Raw genomic sequence first — 12,852 nt, 5'->3', positions numbered from 1 at the left:
GGGGTGGAAATTAAGAATTCTTTTGGTTTGGCAGAGCAGAGCATCCATTACCGAGGTGCTCCCTTACCCAAAATCCTGGTCCAATACAAGATAGGGGCCGTAAAGTCTTTGCAGAGCGCATGGTATGCCAGATAGTTAATAATGTGCATTTCTGCTTCCTGTAGTTTGGGATTTTCATGCTGGGGAAAGGGAGAAAGAAAGAAAAAGAAAGAATGAAAAAGGGAGCCTGTAAGTTGTAGCACCAAACTACTAAAGAGGAGGGAATTTACCTTAATTAGGTTGGACAAGCGTGTGGTAACTGAGACATATGCCTTTAGCACCCAGCTGGAGGGGCAATGGAAGAGCTCTCCAAGGACGAGCCCTCAAAGCAAGAAAAAACAATGGCAGAAGTCAGGAGATCTCTGCAAGTCCTGGGCTGTTCCTATGAGTCAGACCAACCCTGAGGCTAAGGCAGGGGCTGGGGCTGGAGCGGCTGAAAAGGAACGAAGCTGGAGGACTTCTAGGAGTTGCTACTGCTGTAACTGGGGCAGCAGGTTGCTGCCCACAGAAGGAGCTGGAGCTGTAAAGATGAAAGATAAGGAGTAAAAGGCAGTTTCCTCCAGTGGACCTCTTGGAATGAATGGGTAGTGATGCCCCCCACCCTCCGCCACCACCACCTCCCAACCAACAAGCCTCCACCTTCAATACCCCCTGAAGTTTTTTTTAATGGCATTTATTAAGCACTTACTATGTGCAAAGCACTGTTCTAAGCGCTGGGATGGTTACAAAGTCATCAGGTTGTCCCACAGGGGGCTCACAATCTTAATCCTCATTTTACAGATGAGGGAACTGAGGCACAGAGAAGTTAAGTGACTTGCCCAAAGTCACACAGCTGACAATTGGCAGAGCCAGGATTCGAACCCATGACCTCTGACTCCAAAGCCCGTGCTCTTTCCACTGAGCCACGACCTTGTCCAGGGAGAAATGGCACTTCACCAACCCTCTTAGAGTGGAAACATCTCTGCCAGCTGAGCTTCCAGCGTGAGGAGGACAGAAGTGAAAAAGCAGAGTCTTGACCCCCTCACTTTTTTCAGGGACACACAGTGTGGAAAAAATGGGTGAGTGCCTCACTCCACCTTCATGACTCACTGTGTAGAAAAAGGAGAGGTTTCGCAAGCAGTGCCTACCTCCTGAAGAGGTGGGGGTGGGGAGGAGGTGGAAAAGGGAGCTTATTTCAGTGTCCCATTCTTCCACCTCCCTCCCCACCATTGGAGGACTTTGAAGTTTGGGGAAAATGGAGCAGAGCCTTTCCCTCCCACCCTCATTTTCATAGGGCAGAGAAGGGAGAGCTTCAGTCATGCCTGTTCCCCAAAATTTGGTCACCATTCATTCATTCATTCATTCAATCGTCTTTATTGAGTGCTTACTGTGTGCACAGCACTGTACTAAGCACTTGATTGTAAGGGTATCTATTGAATACCCACTGGGGGCAATGCACTGTACTAAGTGCTTGGAGGAAGGGAAACTGAGGAGACTAAATTGTCTGCCAGGATGAAATCAATCGATCAATCAATTGTATTTATTGAGTGTTTACTAAGTGCAGAGCACTGTCCTAAATGGCTGGAAAAATACGATATAACAAAATTGATAGACATGTTCGCTGCCCACAAGGAGAAATTCACTGTATTAAGGCTGGGCCAAGGATGTATTCATCATCAGGGAATTTACTGAGCACTTTCTCTCAAAGCAGGACCATGAATACTCTTCCTACCCCCTGGTCCACTGGACTTCCCTTTTCATTTTTCACTTACTTTCCTCAGAATTCCAAAGATTTGGCAAAGTTTCTGTCCTCACCCATTCCTGAAAATGGGCAGGCTTGGAGTCAAAATGGAGGGTCGGATGAGAGGGTGAGAACAGTTAAAAGGACTCAGAGTCCCCACGTAGCTAAGTGCTAGTGTTAAAAGAGTAGATGAGGCTCCCCAAATGCTACTTGTTGCCAATTCCCGTAAGTGGGTGGAGCCTGGAGTCTAAATAAAGTGGGGTGTGGCTGAGACCTTATACCTGTTGTCAAGAGATCGTCACATTCTCCAGATTCCCTCTCAAAAGACTTCCTCTACTCTTATTCTTAGGATTTTCCTCCTGACACACACATACTTAGCCCTTCTCCCTAAACTGGCTCCTCTATCAAGTTTTCTGATGCCCCATGGGAAGGTGGGGGGTAGGGGACGGACAGATGGACGAAGACAACCGGCTAAAAGAATCATTGCCTTGGGCACAAAAATACCTCATCTCAGCCAGAGCTTGCCTAGTGCTTCTAAGCGATCAGCTTACCTACAGCTTCCAGCATTAATCAGACTACTGCACGCTGGAAGCTCTCGGCACACGCGCACCCATAACACACCCTGATATACACAGTCATAACCACAGACACCCATTAAGATGCATCCAGCTTCACAAGCACACCAGACCCACTCTAATGCACATTATTCATTCCCTGCTAAACAGGCTCCATCAAATACATTCACCCCAAAACAACTATATACCTTCCTACACAGACATGCAAACACCTCCAACCCACATACAAACCACCAAAACTCACATGCCCAAATCCTACACACAATGAGCCACCCGGATGCCTAACATGACTCTCCTAAATACAGTGTTCTACACACAGTAAGCACTGAATAAATAGCTATACCCCACTTTCAATAGGATAGTCATATATCTGCTGGCCCTACAACCTGCCTGCAGGTTTTTTAGCTACGGCAACAAACCTGAGACAATTTTGGGAGGTCAGTGAGAGGTTGCAGTTGAGTGTAGCTGCAACAGCAGGAGGTGAGTGAGGCAGCTGTGGCTACCAGCTTTACAGAAGTTCTGCTGCTGTTAATCATTCTCCCAGTCCCAGAGAAGGGCAAAAGCAGCAAAAACTTCTGAGAGCCCAGGGCTGCACTCGTCTGTTACTTTCTGTTTTTCTTACAGTATTCATTAAATGCTTACTGTGTGCCAGGCACTGTGCTAAGCGCTGGGGTAGTTACAAGCTAATCAGGTGGGATACAGTCGCTGTCCCACATGGGGCTCACAGTCTTAATCCCTATTTTACAAATGAGGTAACTGAGGCATAGAGAAGTGAAGCGACTTGCCCAAGGTCACGCAGCAGATGAGTGGTGAAGCCAGGGTTAGAACCCAGGTCCTTCTGATTCCTGGGCCTGTGCTCTATCCACTAGACCACATCATCTCCTCCTACAGCTTTTATCGGTTCCACACCAAACATGTCGTGTGTCTCATGTGAGTGTGAGAGTGAGTTTGTTGCCTCTGTTTGTGACTCTGCCTCTGATTTAAAGTCAGTGTACATGGTCCCCAAAACACATCCCAACCCACATCCATCCACACCACAGACACCTCATACACACATCCCAACAAGCACCTCTTGATACTCCCACAGATGCTGCATACACACTCAATGGCACTAGCAGCTCTCAAACTCAATCTGTTCCCTTCACCTACTTTTTTCACAGTACACATGACGCCCCACATTCACACCACTCTGATCTACACAACTTTAGGCAAATGCTGATACGTCCTCTACTTCAAAACTCTCTAACATTTCTCCATCTGCCACACACCCCAATGACCTCATTCACAATCCACCTGAAAATCACCCACGCTCACATGCAACTCATTCAGACTAAAACGGCAGCACATTTTACCCAACACTGATAAACACACCCCAGCACCCAATGTGGCACATGTTTATTTCAATGCAAAATAAGCAAGCACCAAAATACACAACCTCTATTTGTCCCCTACCAATCACTCTATGCTATCAGTGGTATTTATTGAACACTTACTATGGCCAGAGCCCTGTATACAAAGTGCTTGGGAGAGGACACAGAAGTAATGTGGCCTAGTGGAAAGAGCACAGTCAGAAGGACCTGGGCTCTAATCCTGGTTCTGCAACTTGTCTGCTGTGTGATCTTGGGCAAGTCACTTCACTTCCTCTCTGCCTCAATTACCTCATCTGTAAAATGGGGATTAAGACTGTGAGCCCCGCATGGGACAGGGTCTGTGTCCAACCTGCTTAGCTTGTATCTACTTGAGTGTTCAGTAAAGTGCCTGGACATAGTAAGCATTTAACAAATACCATTAAAAAATAGTTGGTAAATGTGAAATCTGCCCTCAAGGAGCTTACACTGTAGTGGAGTTCATTGTGGGCAAGGAATGTGTCTGTTTCTTATCGTATTGTACCCTCCCAAGCGCTTAGTACAGCGCTTCACACAGTAAGTCTCAATAAATACGATTGAATGAACAACATAATGACTCTTGCCAGATCCTACCTATCTCTTGGTTTCGGGGTTGAAAGCCTTAGCAGCCTTTATGTATCCAGGTGGGAATAGGGACCAGGATGGTAGTAGAAGGCTGGAGTGATGAAGGGCGGCCGTGCCTGGGCAGCGATCTGCAAAGATGGGCCAGCTTTTAGGCAGTGGGTAAGGAGACTGAAATTTGAAAAAATGTAAAGCTCAAGTTGTCTCCCCCAGAAGCTAGTGCATAAATGAACTACATTTAAAAAAATCAACTTTTTTCCTTTGCTCTAGAATCAGTACCTTTCCAAAGGGATTCCTCGGTCAGCTCAAACCAGAAAAGTTTCAATAATGTGGCCCTTCCAATCTCCCCTTGCCCATGGAGCCCCCTGTCACGCTGTCATTTCTGATTTTAAGATGAAGAACTAGGAGTATTGTTTCAACCATTAAAATCTCAAATAAGAAAAGGTAGCTTTATCTTACAAAGCTTAGTATTTTCGTCCATTCATCCGATTTAACAAACTAGGTCTTGGGTAAATAGGTCCTTATTCTGCAATTACCATATCCCAGAAAGCTGCTTTCCAGCCAAAGGAATTTCCTCCCAGGAAGTGTCGGCTGCAAAATAAAAAAAATAAGCAGCTGGAAAAATCCATTTTGCAGTGGAAGAGAGGGGTGTACTTTCTAGACCAATTTACTTGATTGGGTAACACCACAGAAACATCCCAAGAACTCCCCTACCCCAGGATCTGCTAAAACAAAATCTGCCACTGCTTTGGTTTCTCTATGCTCCCCGGCGGAGGTTAACCAACCCAGGGGGCTTTAAAGTGTTGCTGAACTAAAGTGCAAGACACTGACTTGTTTCTTGAGCAGTTTTGCAGCCAGAGGAAGGAAAGAAACAGTACAGTGTAATCACACAATCAGTTCTTCCTTCGCCCTTGTCATGAGGTTAGTTATAAATTGGGGTGTGGTTAGATGGCTCCTTCTCCTTATACAGCAGAGTGGGACCTTTGCATTTTATGTTATAAAAGTGGATGCCTCAAAAACCACTGGACCTCTGAACCATTTCTGGAAAAGCACGGGATTTTGGTAAGCTTTTCCTTTCCTTTTCAGTATCAAATGCAACAGGAAATGGGCTGGGTTGATTCCACTTTTGACTAGGCTCAAGAAGATGACGTCTGTAGCCTTGTAACATGGATTTTCTTTTGGGGACAAGGTAGTATGGTCTAATAGCTAGAGGGGGGGGGAATGAGGATTGGGGTGGGTGGGTGGGTGACTCTAGGTGATAGCGAAGGGGATTGGAAAGTATTCTAACAGTTGGGTGACAGGGTCCAGATAGATTGTTTTAAAATTTCAGAGCTGGCCAGAAGTATGTAAAGTCAAGGGATTGTTTGTGTAAAAACAAATACTTAAAGGAAGCAGCATGGCCTAGTGTATAGAACACGGGTCTGGAAGTCTGGAAGGACCTGGGTTCTAATCCCGCCTCTTGTCCAGCCACTTGTCTGCTATGTGATCTTGGATGGTGTCACTTCATTTCTGTGTGCCTCGGTTACCTCATCTGTGAATTGAGGATTAAATCTCTGGTGAGCCCCATGTGGGACATGGACTATGTCCAACCTGATGAGCTTGAATCTACCCCAGCACTCAGTACAGTGCCTGACATATAGTAAATGCTTAGCAAATACCATTGGGGAAAAAAAAGTGTAATCACCCAGGACTGGAGTCCTGATTGATGTCAGAAGTTCTGGGAATGGGCCACTCACTTAAGGGCACCAGCTCCTCGAAGCAATAAAGCCAAACCACCCGTTTATTTTGTAGAAAGTTAAGGTTAATGGCAGGCTGGTTTTGATGCCAGTTTACTTAAATCCCTGGTCAGGAAACTATGATTTAATTGCTATTTCTGCCTAAACTGCATTTTTATTAACACTTTCGAGACAGATGTAGATTTTATTTTCAATTTTTTGAAGTGCACACTACACATAATAAAGCAGCGCTTTTGTTTTTTCAGATTAAATTTTGCAACCTCATTATAAAACTGAAATATGATTATGGTTTTATTATCCATAGCTTATTGAAGCAGATTTTTATAAAGTCAGTGATTGATTATGCTATTTGGGAAATATTTTTGCTCTCCTGTAATAGAACAATTACCATTATTACCAAAAACAATACATATTTATACAGTAAAAAAGATCCCACTAGCAGGATAAACGATCCTGTGAGGGGGGGGTCTTAAGCTCCCCCTCCTCCCTTCTCCCCATTCCAGTAGGTTCCCTCCCCTCTCCCCCTACCACCTGGATTCCTTTTCAATCAATCATTAGATTGCAATTAAGCACTTACGGTGGGCAGAACACTGAGAAGCAGCATGGTGTAGTGGATAGAGCACTGGCCTGGGAGTCAGAAAGTCATGGGTTCCGCCACTTGTCTGCTGTGTGACCTTGGCCAAGTCACTTCATTTCTCTGGGCCTCAGTTACCTCATCTGTAAAATGGGGATTGAGACGGTGAGCCCCACGTGGGACAGAGACTGTGTCCAACCAGATTTGCCTGTATACACCCCACTGCTGAGTACAGTGTCTGGTACAGAGTAAGCGTTTAACAAATACCATTATTATTAATCCCGGCTCTGCCATTTGTCTGCTGTGTGAACTTGAGCGAATCACTCCCCTTCTCTGTGTCTGTTACCTCATCTCTAAAATGGGGATTAAGATTGTGAGCCCTGTGTGGGACAGGGGACTATGTCCAACCTGATTAGCTTGTGTATACCCTGGTGCCTAGTACAGTGCCTGATACATAATAAGTGCTTAACAAATACCATTTAAAAAAAACACTGTACTGAGCGCTTGGGAGAATGCAGTAGTCGGTAGACAAAAATCCCTGCCCTCGAGGACCTTACAGTCTAGAGGGAGAGACAGACTAATTAAATTACAGATAAGGGAAGCAACAGAATAAGGCTATCTACATAAGTAAGAAGTCAAGCCAGGATAGGAGAAGTATGTAGCCCGGGGCGGGGCGGTTTGAAGGGGCAGATTCAGAAAAAGGGAGTTACCCACCCAACACCCCTCTCCCTCCCATATAACCAAGGGTTTCCATCCCTTCCCTCCCACCCCCCACCCTTTCAACTGACTAATGATGCACAAAAGAATTGATTTTAATGATAGTGGTTGGCAAAGTTCCACTTGCATTTGCCAATTACGTATCGTCTGGTGCACAGAGTGCCCCATGGAGTGCAGTGAGCGAATAGGCAGGAGGGCAGCACATTGCAAGGTGCATAAATGGGTTTTTTTTAATGGGCAGGACCCATTTACAGCCCAAGTACTTGCTGCATAGTGCTGACTGGAAGCTTATGGGCAGGGATCATGCCTACCAACTCCATCGTATTGTAGTCCAGTGCTGTGTGCACAGTAAGCACTGAATAAATACCACTTACCCAGCAGACCTTGGAAGCCACTGTGGCCTTAGCCCGCTATTTTGTAGGATTTCTGTAGGGCCAATTTACCTCATGGAATGCCCTAGGTGGTTCTTCAGTCCTCAGTATTCACCACAGATGGCATGGCCCCAGCAGGCATTCTCCAACTGGACAGAACTGGGACTAGAACCCAGGTGTCCTGATTCCCAGAACTGTGCTCTTGCCACTGGACCACCAATAGCGTGCTCTTTCATTCATTCATTCAATCGTATTCACTGAGCGCTTACTGTACGCAGAGCACTGTTCTCTGTCCACAGTGAGCTTACGGTCTTGAGTGGGAGATAGAAATTGATATAGGTAAATTACAGATACGAACATAAGTGTTGTGGGGCTTGGAGGGAGGATGAATAAAGGGAGCAAGTCAGGGCGCCGCGAAAGAAAGTGGGAGAAGAGGAAAGGAGGGCTTAGGCAAGGCCTCTTGGAGGAGATGTGCCTTCAATGCTCTGTTATCTGAGACAACCAGGGCCCGATGTGATTCACTTAACAAATCTTTTTGAATAACTGGGGCAGGTGATAGCTGTACTCCATTTCTGGCCCTTCCCCAGCCTTCCCCTCACTTCCTTGCAACTCTCATTGGAGCCTGGTCATTTTGAGTTTTACCTCCACCCAAGTTGGAGTTGCTGGGCAGCAAGGAGAAGCCCACAGGTATACAATTAATGTCCTTTTATTTGAAAAAAAATCTGCAAACTTTAATCATGTCCCCTCTCAGTCTTCAAATTTTCAGGCAGAAGAGCCCTGATCTTTTTGGTCTGTTGTCCTTCAGAAGCTTCTGTATTCTCCCAATCTTCTCTGTACCTTCTCCAACTCTATTCTTTCCTCCCTAAAGTGGAGCAACTAGAACTGTGCCCAGTATTTGAGGGGCAAATTCTGTAGTGCTTCAGTAATCATTCATTTTTGTGTACGGCACAGGAAGCAGCTGTCATTCAGGCCCATCCTGGGCCAATCAGAAAGCATTCTTGAGAAGAAACAAGAATACGGACTGGTTGCCTTGCCTCTGCCAGTCGAAATGAATGATTCCACTGTGAGCCAAGCTCAATTGTAGTGAACATCACCAGTTGCTTTGCCCCAGGACCAAGCCATAAATACTTTAGTCTGTTTTTCGGGAGGAGTGAGAGGTTTGTTGAGAAATTGTCATCCCCATGCCCCTTTTGCTTAGCCACACAGTTAATAATAATTGGCATTTGTTAAGCACTTACTATGTGCAAAGCACTGTTCTAAGTGCTGGGGAGGATACAGGGTGATCAGGTTGTCCCACATGGGGCTCACAGTCTTAATCCCCATTTTACAGATGAGGTAACTGAGGCCCAGAGAAGTTAAGTGACTTGCCCAAGATCACACAGTAGACATGTGGCGGAATCAGGATTCGAACCCATGACCTCTGACTCCAAAGCCCGTGCTCTTTCGTGTGCATGTTGTATGGAGGATGTGGGTGACTATAGCAACCAGATTCCGCAGATGCTGCCAATGCCTAGAAGCATTGGCAGTTTCTCTGGGCTTGTTAGCAATGTGTTGCTAACCCCAAAACTTCTAAAGTGCATACCTCACTTTGTTCTCTACTTAAGATCCTTTTCAGTGTAAACTGTTCCAAAATTGTTCTTGGATATTCTGACAAGTGGACAGCACTGGAGAGGCAGCTGCTCTGCACTTGCATGCAGATTGTGTGTCCAGACTGTGCACCATGTGATGGAATTTTTTCATGGTTCTTTTTAAGCAATTACTATGGGCCATGTACTGTACTAAGCACTGAGGTAAATACATCCAAGATAATCACGTTGAACACAGTCCCTGTCCCACTTGGGGCTCACAGTCTAAGTAGGAGGGAGTAGAATTTAATACTCATTTTACTGATGGGGTAACTGAGGCACAGATAACTTAGGTGACTGGCCCACGTGGCAGCCAAGAGTGAAACAATGGAAGCCAGAGCACAAAGAGTATTAGCAGAGTTCAAACCTAGGAAAGGGGAGGTAAGGTGAAAGGGATGCTGGAAGAGTTTTGCCAGTGGTGCGCACCCTTCTACTGATCCTAAGGTGCTGGTTTCTAATGATGAGTCAATTCATGTACGCTTGGCAGTCCACTTCAAAGCCACTGGCTTTTAGTGGTAGAACTGGAGATTTGGAGTGGGATTCGATTCCAAGGAGGATGTTTGTGCTCTTCACTCTACCCTGCAGTACCTAATGCAGTTCTGAATTTGAGGGAAGACTACAAATTAGCTCCAGTAGGTGATTAATTGGAAGTGACATGTATATAACTAGTCTTTATCATTAGAAATGTTCTATGATCTTTTCAGTCTGCTTCTTTCTAGTACTGAATAATTAGTCTTATCCTGTGCCCAGCTTTATCCAGTCCCCATCTATTTGTAGCAAAATTAGAAAAATATACAATTGTCCTGGAATAGGCTAATCCGGTACATATGTCTTTTACTCAGCCCCAGCTGCTTCTGATCACCTTCCTCATGTGCCCATCCTCACCAACCTCCTCAAAACAAGCACCACCACCCCATTTTGGGTTTTTTTTTTAGATCATGAGGTCCCTGAGGGTCAGGGACCAAGTGTTGTTTATCCCTTATTGTATTCTTCCCCAGCACACTGTAAGTTCTCAATAAATACCACTGAATAAATAAATGAATGGATGGATGGATGAATGAATGAATAGTCCACCTGGTTTTTGTACTTCTGCCACCAACTCTTCAGCTGCACAAGTACAGGAGTGGAGTGGAATGTGAGGGTTATCCAAGGCTGGGAACTGTTAATGTAAATTTCTCTACATCCTTTTGAAAATGCTGTAACCAAAATTGGGCCTAATATTCTAATACAGAAGAAGTGTCTGGCCATTGCAGCATAATAGAGAAAGGTTACTGCCTGACTGTTGTATATAGCCTAGAATCCTATTGCCCGTCTTATCTAGTATAGTATTGTATTTTTTCAAGAAAACAACAACAAAAAACACCACATTGTTGACTCATTTTCAGCTTCAATTGTGACCCTCAGGTCTTTTCCTGCTGTTCTTATGACCAGCCAGTCTTTCCACATCCTGTGTTTGTGTTGTTTGTTTTTCCTCCCTAAGTGCTCCATGTTGCACTTGCACTATTGAATTTCATCCTGTTTTTGTACAACTATTTTTGTCATTTTGCTTGCTTTTTCTGTCTTCCAAAGTGTGACCATCCCCACCCAATTTAGAATCATCTGCAAGCTCGAGGAAGGTGCTCATGATACCTTGGCCCAGGTCCTTAATAAAGACCTCAGTTATGTCAGAGAGTGCCAATCTCAGCACTGTATGTCTTGCAGTACCTCCCATCCATGTTTTGTGAATTGGCAGCCCGCCCATAATACAATCTCAGGAAGACCTCCAGGAATGAACATTTCCCCGGTCCAAATGCGGCTATTCAAAACTGTAGCGTCTTTGAGAGTGTCGCCTTCAAATTCTTTTTTTTTCCTTTTTCCTTCAGCCCTCCTTTGCCACACAATAAATCTGAGCTCTTTGATCTCAGCAAAGACCAGCGGATCAACCTTGCATATATTTCTTCTGTGCCACATAGCGGCATTGAACAAGTCAGAACCCACTGGTTATTGGAGCTTGTTACTGCTCGGTAAGTATGACAAACAAATGGATGCTGAGAATGTGAAATGCTTTGTAGGCAGCTAGAGAAGCTTTAGTATAAGCTGGTATATGTTAGTCCCGATAGAGACTTGTTTAATAATTTCATGGTACATTGGGAGTGGTTGGAAAAGGTGAACAGGGGTCATGTAATAATTATAACTTGAATTTGACTAATGTTTTTACTTTCCAAAACACTGTCACATCACTTCTCATATTGTCCTCGTAACATCTATGTGAGGAGTGAGGGGCCTTTTTCCAGAGGAGAAAGCCGAGGTATTGAGAGGGTTCCCCCCAGTAGGATAATTGGGGTCAGGACTAGAACCCATGCTCTTTCCACTCGATCAGGCAGGCCTCTAGAAGGATGGGAATGCTGGGGATTGGGAGTGGATGAGCTACCATCCTCACTGATGAATAATCTCCTTTTTGACAGGTGTCCATTTACCAGCAAAAAGGGTCATGGTTCCTTAAATATTTCCAATAACATGCATTCTGTGTTACTTTGTGTGTATCATTATTGTTGTTTAGGTTTCCACCTCCCTGCTCCCAACCCTCAACACCAATTGGATTGTAATCTTTTTGAGGGTGGGTGGGGATTGTTAGCTTCTTCTGTAAAAACAGCAGTCCCTAGTTTAGGTGCTCTGTAAAGTGGGTACTTAATAAATGCTGTTAACTGATGGATTCATTCTGAAATGAGCACCGTGCCAAGTGCCGTTGTGCCTCCAGCACATATACATAAATGTCCCTGGAAACTAGTCCTTGCTGAATAAACCCAATCACCCCAGTTGGCTGAATTTGTGCAGCTTTTGTGTCCTGGGTCAACGTCTGGGGCACCCAGGAAGTGAGCTGTGCCCATCTTTTTGCTTATTTCACTCACTGACTTTCCCCAGTATCCCCAGAATGGCCCAAATTTAGTCCCAGTTCTAGAGCAACATCGATGTCTCAAACTCCTTCCAGGCCTGAGGCGCTATGCATCTTGGAAATGTCCACATATTTGGTTAGCTTTCCAAAGAGACAACTGAGCAACAAGGAAGTACCAAATGACCAGATTCTGTATGTGGCCAAGGCAGAAGGGAGGAGGAGAAGATACGGGGAAAGGGACCGACACATACCAATTATTCAGCGACTAAGCACCCCCCTCCTTTTTTAATGGGATTGGTTAAGCACTTACTATGCGCCAGGCAGTGTACTAAGCACAAGGGTAGATACAAGATGATCAAGATGGAGACAGTCTGTGTCCCACCTGGGGCTCACAGTCTTAATCCCCATTTTACAGATGAGGTAACTTTCATACAAATTCACACAATGCTGCTCTTCTGCTGGACACCATGCTGGACATCGAGGAACAGAAAAGTCAAGTGACTTACCCAAGATCACAATGCAGACAAGTGACAGAGCATGAATCAGAACCCGGGTCCTTCTGACTCCCAGGCCCGTGCTCTATCCACTGGGCCACGCTGCTTCCCCCTTCTCCCAGCTGGCCTGAAAAAGGAGCATATTTCTAGAATGACAGCCCA

At 45.2% G+C, this 12,852-nt stretch overlaps 1 protein-coding gene across 3 annotated transcripts in view; it reads left to right on the top strand.

Annotated features, from left to right (window-relative positions):
• Positions 1–5,079: 5,079 nt before the first annotated feature.
• The window catches only part of IDUA (alpha-L-iduronidase), a 56,736-nt gene continuing 48,963 nt past the window's right edge, over positions 5,080–12,852 (top strand). For 2 of the 3 annotated variants that reach the window (XM_038770244.1, XM_038770247.1), the window contains exons 1-2: positions 5,080–5,363; positions 11,187–11,327. In XM_038770244.1, the coding sequence (XP_038626172.1) occupies positions 5,218–5,363; positions 11,187–11,327 (287 nt within the window). In that variant the 5' untranslated portion in view covers positions 5,080–5,217. The remainder of the gene's footprint in view (positions 5,364–11,186; positions 11,328–12,852) is intronic. The other variant, XM_038770245.1, reaches the window with a different exon arrangement.

The sequence above is a fragment of the Tachyglossus aculeatus genome, chromosome X3 (assembly GCF_015852505.1).
Source record: "Tachyglossus aculeatus isolate mTacAcu1 chromosome X3, mTacAcu1.pri, whole genome shotgun sequence".
NCBI lineage: Eukaryota > Metazoa > Chordata > Mammalia > Monotremata > Tachyglossidae > Tachyglossus > Tachyglossus aculeatus.
Note: the sequence above shows the minus strand (reverse complement) of the source record. Positions and strands in the feature narration are given on the sequence as shown.